The 13,882-nt window shown below is 39.3% G+C and overlaps 3 protein-coding genes across 5 annotated transcripts in view; 1 reads left to right on the forward strand and 2 right to left on the reverse strand.

Annotated features, from left to right (window-relative positions):
- The window catches only part of golga1 (golgin A1), a 39,154-nt gene extending 31,026 nt beyond the window's left edge, over nt 1–8,128 (reverse strand). For all 3 annotated transcript variants that reach the window (XM_050050335.1, XM_050050336.1, XM_050050334.1), the window contains exons 1-3: nt 7,954–8,128; nt 6,633–6,924; nt 1,252–1,342 (exon numbers count right to left, since the gene is read on the reverse strand). In XM_050050335.1, the coding sequence (XP_049906292.1) occupies nt 1,252–1,342; nt 6,633–6,761 (220 nt within the window). In that variant the 5' untranslated portion in view covers nt 6,762–6,924; nt 7,954–8,128. The remainder of the gene's footprint in view (nt 1–1,251; nt 1,343–6,632; nt 6,925–7,953) is intronic.
- The window catches only part of LOC126393944 (coiled-coil domain-containing protein 106-like), a 613,357-nt gene that overhangs the window by 546,159 nt on the left and 53,316 nt on the right, over nt 1–13,882 (forward strand). The window lies entirely within an intron of this gene.
- LOC126393931 (serine/threonine-protein phosphatase 6 catalytic subunit) overlaps nt 8,799–13,882 on the reverse strand; it is a 12,748-nt gene continuing 7,664 nt past the window's right edge. Inside the window, exon 7 of the mRNA XM_050050382.1 lies at nt 8,799–11,557. Coding sequence (XP_049906339.1) covers nt 11,309–11,557 — 249 coding nt within the window. The 3' untranslated portion in view covers nt 8,799–11,308. The remainder of the gene's footprint in view (nt 11,558–13,882) is intronic.

Consider the following 13,882-nt stretch of genomic DNA (forward strand, 5'->3'; position numbering starts at 1 on the left):
CAGAAGAAGAAGGAGCCTGCATTTTACCAGATGCATCTATAAGGACTTGGTTGTACTTTCGATGTCATGGCAGATAAAGACGGAGCACCATCTAAAGGAAAAAGAACAGAAGAAGGCTAAACGGGACAGTGATAGGGCTCGAGCCCAAACGCGTGTAAGCCTCGGTCGGGCATTCACCAAGTGGAGAGAGCTGAGAGATTTGAAAGGTTTTAAAACTGATCCCGAGTTGGCCCTTTTCCTAATCGACAGGTATGTAATTTTTGTTTTTATTTAGAGAATATACCGCAACTTGTTAGACGTTGTTTCACTTCAATATATGACGACATGGAAGCTATAAGCAAGCTAAATGTAATGTTAGCTGATGTGGACCGCTTTTGTCTAGTACAACAAACGCCACAAAATTATGTGTGACTGTGACCATGAACACAAATATACAGCAGGCAGTTGTCCTCAGTTTATAAGAAATTCAGAGCTACACCAGAACATTTATGATTTTCCTCTCGCTCTCCAAAACAAATGCATGCTGTAACTGCCGGTTGCAGTCGAGATTTTACCAATGAAGCCGAATGCCAGCTGCAGTTGAAATTTTACGACACCAGGCTGTGGGTGTCATACCGCTTCGACCAAAGGGGGCGCTATAATCAACGAAAACCTAAAGCTCCGCACAGCTGCTTTAATCATGCAACTCACGAGCAAACTGATCAAATCCTGATAGTGAAACAAGTCATTTTTCAGTTTTTGTGATGCTTAAAAAAAAGTAGCGAGTGATATACAAACATCTCTTTACTCTTTTTACTACCTGGGGTCCTGGTAGCGCACCCTGAACACTTGTAAGGCACGTGTATGAGCTCTGCATGAACAGAGTTCAAACACATGCGCATAGGGCACGCTACTCAGTTGTGCATGAGACTGATCATACTAACATGTTTTAAATTGTAATGTTTTAGTGAAAATGCATGTGTTTGGGAAGTGCTGAGCATCCGACTGGATAAGTGAGACTTGGATTATACTGCATGAGTTGTGTGAGAGTTTTACAAGGGATGGTTTGATACAGTTTTGCTGTTGTTAATGCTTCAGCCTTTGTCATTAGGAGTTGGCCAAATGATTTTGATGTTATTTCATCATCACACAGTTATGATAGGATCTATTACTTACAGTCCTGTGCATCACAAGCTACACCTGGGTTTCAATTTCTCTGATCCTGGCTACTGAGAGCTACGGGCTGAATCGCTCCAGTCTGACATGTCTTACCTGATAGCTTGGCCTCCAGCTTCCGGATCTGATCATTCCTTCTGAGAAGCTGTGCGGGAAGGTCATCCCTGGAGCTGCTGCCATCTGATGCCTGAAGACACACACACACACACAAGCAAATATCCATCTTCAGTTGCTCTTTCACAGTCAGAAATCATCAAGCATGTCCAATGCATTTCAGTGATAACTTGTTATTTTCTCTGCAGGTAGCACTGCTCTACTGGCTACTCTCTATAATCTGGTGACTAGTCCAAAATTTTCAGGAATTCCTGGACATAAAAACTGATGTTTGACATCACAGAATGTCATTTTATTTTCAAACTCCATTACTGTTGTACTACAGGAATAATAAAAATATATGAAATGAATGCAGAAAGAAAAGATGGCACCTGTCCCTGTCATGCAAACAAGTTGCAGGGTTCCTACACATTTGGAATTTCAAAATTCCATACTTTTCCATACCCTAATTTTTTTTTTTTTTTTTCAGAGAATATGCACCATCTGAGTAAATATATCAGTTTATCATATTTCACATCATATTTAATTATTCTTAATAGGCGATTGTAGCCAAGTACCATAATGGCATGCAAATAAAAACTCAGGTAAGTTCAATGTCTGGGCTGAGGCAAAAAGGTTGGGACTCTGGGTGCAAGCAATGCAGTAACGAGACATCTGTGTTTTTTCCTTTCATGTGGCTCAGAATCGCCTTCTCCCCCATGTTGACGATGTCAAACGATTTCACACAAAGCTTGCATCTAGCTCTGTGTGTGAATTGGGAATCCTTGGCCAACCAGTATTTATATAGGGTATTGTCAAGCCATCCATCCAAAAACTTGCATCTACCCATTGTGAACCACGTGAAACTCATCTTCTTGTCGAAGGTGCAGTGTTGCAGTGAAACTTGATACCTGGGGGGCTGGAGGAGGATCATGGGGCAGCGACTGGACATATCACTTGTCAATCAGGTAAAAGGGGCGGGATGTTTTGTCAGACATTTGCTCTCACATAAACTGTGCTTGGCCCGGCATAAAACACGATCCGGATTGATTAAATTATTTTTGGAAATACCTAATTTTCTGTTTTAGAAAACAGTATTTTAGAACAGTGGTAATAGTCTGGAAACATAAATATTTTTCCATACTTTATTTTTCATTTTCCATACTTTTTAATACCTAGAAATTGATCAAATTAATTTCCATACTTTTCCATACTTTCCATACTTGCGTAGGAACCCTGAAGTTGGCTAAACTGTGGCACCCACTTTGTTCCAGAAACACAATGCCACATGTTAGCTGGCAGTATTGCTACTCAGCGACTGCACTAAATAATTTAGCCAAGTGCAACTGAGACAGCACAACGGCCTCAGGAGTCTAGCTTCCCTGTGAGGGATTTCACTCCCCTGTTAGCTCCAATGAACAAAGCTATACCACAGACATGGATTTCCTTTACAAAGCTATGACAAAAACATTTCTCTTTAAAACAATATAGGAAAAAAAAAAAGCACAGTGTGCTCTGCAGAACCCAAAAGAACAGGTGAAATTAGCAGCCACAACCAAAAAGAAGAAACACTCAGGAATAAAACTGATAAAGTCAGCTGTGAGTGTGTTCTGCTGTGACACGGGAAATGAATCAACAGGGTTTCATGTTAGACTGGCTGGTCTTAAGACTGAGTAATCAATACAACGCAATGTTAGTTACACCCAAGCCCTGTTACGTAGAACTGCCCTGACTGGTGACTATTCGAAAAGCCAGCCAGGACTCCTGTCATAGAACTGAACCCAAATACCTTAAATTTTATTTACACTTTCCACAACTAATTCAGAGTGACAAATGACATGTGAGAAATGATATGACATCAGTCGATCCTCGATCTATTTCAATCTATTTTCCATTATGGCTGGGTTGGAAACAATGGAATGCAATCAATGTGTGAACAATGTTAAAAAATAAAACCTACTATCTCCCGTTCCCTGACCCATTCAATGACATCCTCAAAAAAAAAAGGCAAATTTCCTTTCTTTCTATTTTCACCATGAGTACTTACAAATAAAAAAAACTGGGGACATTTATCTTGTGTTTTTAAACTCCTGATGTCTTACTGCATTTTAAGAACTGTAGTTTAAATCATTTATTCTATCACAGAGCTGTTTATTCTTCTGAGAACATCACTGAAAGAAGAGATGTGATTCTGTTGATATCTATACATTTGGCAGTGATATTGCACATTGGGATGTGTCACAAAGGGGATTACTAATGTAGCTGGTTCAAAGCCATCAGCATCGACAGGAGCTGCCAGAGTATCTCTAACATTTAGACACCCGTCCTAAATACCAGCTGTGTGTGGTGTGGACAAACAAAGCATCTACAAACATTCAAGGGGCTATTTTCACACTGAGCGTGCTCTGTTATCTTCCCATAAAAGAACTCAATGTAGTGAAATTCACGGAAGAACCTGTTGGCATATAACAGATTAGAACTAGTAAAAACTGGTATTTATTAAATATAATGAACACATTCCTTGAGTTGATAGTGAGCTAGGTTATTCAACATAACATGGGGTTGATTTGTCATAGAGGTTGCTGTGTTCACTGCCTCATTCAACAGTTTAACTGCTGAAATAGAGGCACGTTGCATTAATTGGCTTCAGCCTCTGCAGATCACCGAAACTCCTGTTCCACCTGTGAGAACCCAGTCAGAGCGAAAAACGTCCCCTCACTGTGCAGTATGTATGGAGTATGGAGATGTTTGTTTCACTTTACAAAGCTCTGGGACTGAAGACAACACCAAGTTGATCATTGGTTACACTGACAGGTGTGATGATTATAGCTGCATACTAGCTATTTTAGAGAGCAAGGAGGAAATGTCCTGAAAACTTTTAAAGTCATTCCACCAATTTTACACATTAAGTTTGGTTTACTCTTCATGGTTCGTACAACCCAACTGGTGGAAGGATTTGTATATTTTTTTGTGTAGCTCGGATCTCTCTGAACAAATATATGCTTATGTATGCGGAATCTGTAGGCAACAGGAGATTTTAATAACTCCGTTTGTAGTCGGTATGTAGTCCTAACAGTATTGGCCAACTACATTTGCACGAGGTAAACAGTCCGTGTGCAGAGCAAATAAGGCAGAACACATTGGCCAAAACGCAATCTCGAAACCCATCAGGTATCTTCTGGCGATGAAAGGGCCAGGTATCGTTTAAAAAAATTACAATATGAGTACCAATACTAGTACCATTAGGGGCAGTACACATGCCGTATCTTTAGCCGCCTGGAATACACAAGGTCAGACGCTGGGTGCTACTCTTTTGCCTTGTTTCTGTGCCAGTGTGGCAGCAGGTTGCATCTGAGGTTGCTAAGCAACCTGAATAAGCACCATATCATAACCTATTTACCTGAAATCCTGAGTGCAGAGCTGATCTTCTTCCAGGCACTGTTTGCGTGTAGGCCTATTGTCCATGGGACAGATGTAAACCTCTGGCAGCCCTGCACTAACATGATCAACTTTTTCCCCATATTTTTCACAGACAGATATTTACAGATGAAGGAGAAAGATGTCTGTTGGCTGTGATCGTTTGGTCCTTGTCACATGACATGCGATGCACACTGATGCATTCCAAAAGTTTTACTCAGTTTATCTTAGGGCGAGTGCCCTAAAAAACAGGTGCTGGAAAACGCATACGCACCACGACAGCGGCACTCTGGCGTTTGAGTGGGCCTGCCACACGTCTACATCAAAAACAATGAATCTGAGGACACAAAAAATGCGTTATGTGTACAGCCCCTTAGAGTGACACCATTACCAACAGAGTACCTTTTTTTTGTACTTCATTCAATACCCATCATTTGAATAGTATGACAGCCATGCTGTATATGCAGGGTCATCATGTGTAGCCACTTTTGAGTGTTTTGGGGCATCTCAGCACACTGAACATCCAACTCCATTAAATACATCTCAATTGACTTCACCACACCACACACTGTATGGGTTGTAGCTGCTGTGGTAGTGGGCTTATCACACTGAATTGAATCAAAGTACGTTTCTGTGATTGACTGCAAGTAAAACCATAAAAACAGCCATTTTTTCTAGAACTGGATACAAAATGGATCAAATGCAGGTATCATTTGACTGAAGAAATTACTTGGTACTGGGTTATTTTGGTCAATATCTTAAATATGCTGAGTACTGATACTGAGCCCTAGAAAATTAATTAGCTTTTTATTAGGTTTTCTTTCATCTGCATTTGTATGTGGCTATCTGTTTATAGGTATTAGCCAAAATGAGCGGAGCACAGAAGTGGCCCAAATATCCACTGGCTACACCGGAACCACCAACAATATTTGCCGTTGCCTCCAAACGTCTTATCGCTCACAGACCAACAGCAGATGGGTTCAGAGATCGGTGCACCTCTGCAGAAGCTTGTTAAAGTCTGAAAAAATAATCCTGATTATGTCATCAGGGAGACTGCACATTTATGACAGAAAAACTACATTACAAACAGGGGAATGGAGTTTAAAAGATGTGGACATAACAAAGATGCAACCGATTCACATTAGCTTGACCTACGCTGGGAACTAAGAGTCAGGATATCTCACCCACTTCTGCATTGATTTTGACAATATTGATTTTTTTGAAAAATGTGTTTCTTGCAAGTCTCCACTGGGGTGCCCCTTTAAAACCCATAGAATTAGTTCTTAATGCTAATTCAAGGCAACATAATCCTGATCAACTAAAGAAAACTGCCCCAAGAAGATGAGACAGAGACAGATGATAGCCAGCAGTGTGTTCATTAGTGATCTGAACCCTGCAGAAGAAGAGCACAGACCACAATCCATCTTTCTTCACAAAAGTCAACTTTTCCACTCAGAATTTTTATGCACAACTATCAATTATGCTGTAAAATCAATAAATAAAATGACTTGTCTTTTTTTCAGTTATGAATGAACACATTCCAGTAACCAATTTAACACTACACTAAGAGAAGTAGTGTAGTACACAGATATTGTGCTGAAAGAACAATAATAAGTTAGATTTGTCTCTTTGATGGGCAAGAATGAGTCTCAACATTACCTCTTTATTTTTAGATTAACAGTTAATAACTATTTTAAATTGAACTGACCAACTTGTACTGATTTTCATCAATAAGGCTTGTCCTGTTTTTATTATTTTTTAAAGTTGTCCCTATTCCCCACTGTGGACTGGACCACAAAGGTGTGACACAGTTTTGCACTACATAGTACGTAAAACAAAACCAAATGCAAGAAAACCTCCAAACAATGGTAAATTATGCCCCAGAGGTGTAGCAAACCATCTGGAAAACCCACCAAAAATTCAAAGCATTAGGCTAGTGACTGGTGATGATTTCACAAAGTACTTACAAAGTCATCCCCTGAGTCTGCCCCCACTGAGGTGATGGATTCCTTGCTGATGGTTCGCGGTATTCGAACACCACTGCGAGGTGCTGTGGCAGCCTCCTCTGCGATCTTCTTCTTCAACTTGGCAAACATGCCTGTCCTTTAAGTGTCTCTTTCTGAGGGCAATTTGCACTTTCTGGAGAGTAAGTGATTTCACACGATGCATGGAGTTTTGTTGTGAGGGCTGAAACAGAGCCGTGTCCTTATGCAGTACCCTTCAAAACAAGTTTGGTCTGGTAACTCCATTCTGCTACAGCTGGAAAGAGAAAACAGACCATTATGACAATAGCAAAAGTGAAAGCACGGGCTACTTGTTTGCAACATGTCACATTTCTGTAATGAGCCCAACAACAAGATCAAGGTCTTTTTGACATGGTGGTATTTATTATTAACGTCATATAACATATGGGCTATTTTGTTATGTTAATAACTGACAAATGCTGCAACATTTTGGTTGTGGCTGTTTAGTCTGTCTTCTTAGCAGGCCACTGAGAGAGCAGAGAATCTAACAATAATGTTAAACTGATATGTGACTTACTTGGGAGACCAAATGTCACACTGAAGAAGACTTTCTGTCGAAACGTCTGTGTTTCTGGTACTGCCACCCAAGTTGGTTTATTAAATTTACCAAAAGGACATTTGTGAGTGCTGGCATTTTTCTCTTTTTCGCTGTTTTTGGCCGTGCACCTTTCGAGGGGATTTATTTTTTCGCTGTTTTTGGCCGTGCACCTTTCGAGGGGATTTATTTTTGAGAGTGCTTGCTTCTTTCCTACGTGATTTTAGACAAAATGTCTCTCACAGCTGTCTTATATTTTGCTGATAATTGTGTTACTCAAAGCAGATGACAACCTTCTGAGTACTTTTTTTGTAATGCAAACTGCACCAAACCTCTAACGTAAATATTAGTTACTGCCAAGACAAGAAATCTAATTCTACTAAGTATGCAACTCATCGTAAATGACTGCAATGTAGAGTAACCAGATTTTGACTTTGTAACTAAATTTGTCTCCGTGGCTAAGCTACAAATGTATTCTAACTAGCTCAACCTTGTTACTAATGTGTGGATAAATACTTTCACAAATTGCTACAAAGTAATGCTCTGTCTTTTGTGTCTTATCAGTGTAAATCCCATCAGGAAATCTGCAATTACACTGTGAGACTATGTTTTGACAGATAGCTAGTCAGCTAGCTCTTCTAGCCATAACAATGAGAGTTAACGTTACCACCACCGGGCGATGTTAGCTGCCATTAGCTTGCTCGTTCACTGCAGTCGTCTTTCTCTTACCATATTAACTTCGATAAAGTATTGGTCCATGGTGTCTCCAAATGCTCAGTGGCTGTAGGTTCGCCTTTTTCCGTATATCCTCAAAGAATAGTAATGCTGTTGCTGTCGATATGGACTTGCTAATGCTGTCTCTGACAGGCTAGCTGCTGCTAGTTGGAGAGCTACACGTAATCACCCCAACACAGATGACTGCAGACGTCACGGCAGGGCCACTGTTCATTGGTCATAAGAACTGAGAGGTGTCGGAGTGGAGCCGGCGACATGCGCCGCCTACAGGCACCACAAGTAATAACAGTTCAGACGGGACGGTGTAGGCACAGGCCTACTTTTTGAGTGATTTTTTTGGTGAGTGACATTGAAACACATAGCACAGAACAAGTGTCCAACAAATAGTGCAATACAACTAATCAACTGATAAGTAACATTTCTGACATGAAAACAAACAGCACAAGACAAGCGGGGGAACTAGACTGTTACCATGTAAAATAATGAAAAGTTGGCTTAGATTTTTTTGTTTTGGTACACTTTTGTTTGTTTGTGTGTATGTGTGTGTGTGTGTGTGTGTGTGTGTAAGATTGTGTGGGTGGATGGATTTTCAGTTTGACAGATACTGAGGGTAAAGGGAGCAAAAGGGGGAGACAGTAACAACTAAAAGAAGTACTTACAATAGGAAGATTAAAATTAAGAGAGAAATTAAGAGGGGAAAGGAAGAAGAGAAAGGAAGTTAGAAAGGGGGATGAAAAAAAACTACCATGCTCTTTGAGGGCATCTCTGGTAGGGTCCTGAGGTTGAAGAGGCACAGGGGTGGAACTGGGGCGAGTCAGGACAGCTGAGTCAGGGCAGACTTTAATGTATTTGCCTTTTCTTTTTATTCATGTCCTTTTTTAGTAGAGAGGTCAAACAACAAATATCAATGTCTGAGAAATGCTTCATGCAGCAGTGGCTTGGACAAGTGAAATTCCTGCCTTTCCTGTCCCAAACTAATTGCATGTGAGGGAAAATCTCCTTCAAACAGTTTTTTGTATTAATAGTGATGTATTGATAGTGATGCTGGTAGAGGTGGAGCCCATTTTAATGACATTATATACTGCTCAGTAGTTTAATCCATAATAAAATCACAATTTAATTAACTCATTTCGAATCGATCGAATATTTGCCTTCAAAGTGTAGAGAAGGAAAAGTACAAAGTAGCATGAAATGGAAATCTCAAAGTATAAGTGCCTCAAATAGTACTTAAATAAATATACTTAGTTACATTCCACCTGCCTATGGAGGTTATTCCCTATTTTGATGCATATATTCCTGTCCCCACTTCCTAACATTTGTGCTGTTGAATAGCTAGTTCATTTCCTTTAATGCTTTGACTTACATTATCATTACATAGTATTTGTTGATGTTTTGGTTTATTGTTAATGTGTTTGTTTTCTTATTGCAGAGCTAAAACCACAAACACATATGAGGCAACTTCAGAACCTGAAAAGAAAGCTGCCTTTGAAAATATGAATGGAAATGACTGACTGCTTTTCCATCCTTGCTCATATCAATTAGGTGAAATCCAGCACTTCTTCACAAAAGAACCTGTGAATTTTCTGTTATACTCTATCATTATATTGGGATATTGCTCAAACAACAACATAACACATTACAGGGGAACACCATCTAAATTAACTAAATTAAGTGTGAACCCTGACGACATCAGTGGGCCAGTAATATTCTACAGCTTGGAAAGAGTCTCGTATATAATAGTCTTCTAGGTCTTCTTATCATTAACAGCTGGTCCATGCTTGTCTTTTTGGGTAAAAACTAATATCTGTAATAACACAACAAAAGCTCTCAGGTAATCAGTGCAATCCAGCATCTTCCTTTTACTGTTTACTTCCACTGTGTATTGTGCAATCCTCTCTGTTAATGACACATCCTTGTTTATTCTGGTTCTGCTCAAAACTGTTGAAAACACGGGCTGGTTCACTAGATAGCACCAAGGTTCCAAGAATCCTGATTACAACTGGTTTAAGAACCAGAACTTATTTGGTGGAAAAAGGGAAATAGTGAATGCAACAACTGCAGGAAGTTTGTTTAAAACGAGCAATTTGGATCAATTTTGAGTCTGTGAGTATATCATCACAGATGAGTTTCCCCATTTTAGTGACTTTTAATAGAATTCTTTGTCCATATTGCTTTTTTTTAATTTCTTTTAAACAACCATACACACTTAATAGGCTTCACTTGTTAACCAATTCAGTGTTTTCTCCTCCCTGATGCTTGGCCATTGTTCTCTTAGCTCTTGCTGTTTTAACTGCGTACTTTTCTAATACAGACGAGGCTGTTTTAGCAGAGAGTAAAGGCTCTTCACCGTGCCACTGTAAAGTGAGGTTTTTTGTTAAAGTTCATATCTTAAATAACAATCCAAACTTTAAAAATGTCAATTTCCTTTAGTTTTTTTTTCAGAGGAATTAAATCAAAATTTAAAAGTGGAATTTAAATCAAGTGATATGATCTGATTGCAATACCATAAAAAGCAACTCCTCTCATTGTTTTTATGTCATGAATAGGCTGATGTTATAAGATAATGCTGTTTCCTACCCAATAATATAGGTTATCTATTATGATGAAGCATAGTGTTGTTTTTGTGCCCCAGTTATGATGTTTACTTTTTTCCAATTTTTGGATTTCTTTATTTAAAAACAGCATGGCGACACTCAGGAAAATAATAATTACAAGATCGGATTTCAAACTGGAAATCAGAGAAGCTTTGACGGTACCACAGGCTTAACAGTACAGAAATCTAACATTTGATATAGTCATTTTTTACACATCAATTCTCAGCATTCACATGTTTATTTATGAGATTACATAATAATACTAAGTGTATACCTCCACTGAAATTTGTCAGAGTAGATGTATGTTTTGCTTTTGTGCAGTGCTTTATTATGTTACACCTAGCTTTCACATATCACCATAACAAAATAAATGAAATGTTGTATATAACACTGCACCTGCAATTTGCTCAGCAGAGTGAGTTTCTATAGTAAAGTAAAATTGAGATTTATAAATATGAACATTTTACAAGGGTTAGCCGACTTCTGTGTTGTTTCAATCATTCCTTCAAACACTTCAACAGCACAGCCATACTGTTTAGCCAACTTACATAGCTGTAATATCTCAGTGTGATCTTAGCTGCAGAATAATGGCATTAAATGCCGAAGTGGGAACAACAGTTGGCACCAATATATGCACTGCAAATACTCTAAATGTACAATACAAAATTCATATGGGTTCACAAGTGCTGATGCCACTGTCGCAGTCACCATCTGTGCAGTGAACAAATGGCTGCATGGTTTTGGTTTTTATGTGCTTACAGGAAATAAGGTGTTGTCGTTCGTGGTGGAATAACCCTCTCAGAGTCAGGCACTGCCCTGAAGAGCTTTGGCTCTCTTGTGTTCGCGTCTTTGAAGACCATAATAGAGGCGATGTTGCCGCAGCGATAGCAGTAGTTAGGTGCTGACCACACTGTGACCAGCTTCTCATCAAACATGAACTTGTAGCCTTCATGGACGAGCTGATGCGCCCTGCAGATCAGCTTCAGGTTGTTGATGTGAACAAACTGTAGTTTGGAAGAAAGAAACAAACAAAAGACAGGGAGAAAGCAAAAAATATGTTAAAAAAAACTAACTAGAATTACCTCTTTGCAGTTGTATGTCTCTACAAACCCTGAAGTTGCAGTTACTGTTTATGTCCATGTCTGTGAACACGAGTGTTTCACACACATCTTCCCCCTGACAGCACAGACACTATACAATCAGCACAGTTTTAAGGTGGACACCCAAGATTAGACTCACCAAGTTAGTATCTGACCAAATGTCTCCCCTTATGTTCCTAACCTATGGTGGTGAGTAATGGCCAGGAAAGTACTTTTGCACAACATGATGATGTCATAGAGAAGTTGACCTTTTAGATATAAAATGTGATCACTTCATCATCTGTGTCAAATTTTGTCATTTTTAGTGTTATGTAGAGTTATGGCCAAACACATATTTTGTTAAGTCCCAGTAACCTTGACCTTTGACTTATCAGTTCATCCTTGAGTCCAAGTAGATGTTTGTGCCAAATCTGAAGAAAATCCCTCAAGGTGTTCTTGAGATATCATGTTCACGAGAATAAGACAGACAAGGTCACAATGACTTTGACCTTCGACTTATGACCACCAAAAACTAATCAGTTCATCCTTGAGTCCAAGTGGACATTTATGCCAAATTTGAAAAATTCCCTCAAGGTGTTGTTGAGATATTGAACAAGAATGGGAGGAACAACCTGAAAACACAATGCCTCCGGCCACGGCTATCACCAGTGCTAAGGCATAAAAACACCGCCAGTGTGAATACACATCGCCTCTTACTTCCTTTGGTGATTCCAAAGGTCAGTAAGAGGCAGCTGTCTGTATCTTAAGAACTTTAATACACAGAGGTACATAAATTAACATCAGTAAACAACTGCTTTGTTCATGTCACATTAACTTGTATGTGTCATACTAAGTGAAATTCTATCTATGAATATATAATTAACGAAAAAAAGACAGCAATTATTACTCATTTTTCAGTAGCTATTATATAATTGCACTGTCAACACCAATTGACCTGCAGCCACATTGGCAACCAGATGGAAGAAATCCTCTATGCTTGTAAGGCTTAGGCTGGACACTTAGGTTCTTTATGGAATCTAGAAAATATTCTTACATTACAGAGAGAAGCCACAAAGCAGTTTTCATTACTGAATTGCAATCATTCTTGGCAGTCACAAACAGCAACAAGAGGAAAATGAAAGTGTGGCTCAGAGCAGTTTCTACTTCCAGGGAGTACAATATTTTCAAAGGTGCCCCCAAAGCAAAATGTGTATCACTGCAGGATGAGGTTTGGCTACCAAAAAAAAAAAATATATATATCTATATATATATCTATATATATAGATATATATATATGTATATCAGAATTCACTGCAAATGCCTTTGCAAGTTTTTAATAAAAGTTCCAATATTAGTTTTTCATGTCTTTTGCCATTAAGGTCTACCTACCTGATTATGGGGAGATAGTGTATATACACCATGTTGTCCTTTATCACTATCATATATATATATATATATATATATATATATATATATATATACTACTATGCCTTTAAATCATGTCACAGCCAGTGACTCATCAACCCTTCACCTGCAACTGATCATTTCATCAGTAACCAATCAGTAACAGTTTCCAATTTCATCACCCAGCCAGTCTGTGACAGTTCATACTAGATGATACCAAACAGGTGAACAGAGCACTCTCTATGTGGTTGAGGAGATGCTGATGAATCCTCTCTTAAGTTACAATTTGTAATGTCTAAAATGGAAAAGAATCCTTGCAAGTGATTAGTGTGAAACTGATGACCCATAATAAATTCTATTTTATATTAACAGTGTCAAATACACAGCTCCATTGATGCAGGCAGCCCAGGGTTGTCATTTATTTAAGGCCCTTTAACATTTTGCACAATATGAAATAACAAGCCTTAAAGGGATAGTGCACCCAAAAATGAAAATTCAGCCATTATCTAGCTCTGACTGCTTCTCTGTGCTCCACGCTCACGTGTGCGCGCTCAGGGTGATCGGTGATACACGGTCTCTGAAGAGCAGCAGTCTCGTCAGTACTGATGTCCAGATTCTCAAGTGCAGGCATTGCCAATTCCCAGTATGAGCAGCAAAGACTTTCCTCATCCGTTGGCATTGCTTTGCATTTGAAACAACTACACCACCAGGTTTCCAGTGCTCGACTCCGGTATTCTGCGGCTGGCTGAGGGTTAGGCTCATGAGCTGCGGCGGCTGCTTCGTCCAGTAGCCTGAGTTCTGCCTCCGTATACTCGGGCTCAAATAAATACGGCTCAACAAAGAAGC

Source organism: Epinephelus moara, chromosome 8 (assembly GCF_006386435.1).
Source record: "Epinephelus moara isolate mb chromosome 8, YSFRI_EMoa_1.0, whole genome shotgun sequence".
In the NCBI taxonomy this organism is placed as follows: Eukaryota; Metazoa; Chordata; class Actinopteri; order Perciformes; family Serranidae; genus Epinephelus; species Epinephelus moara.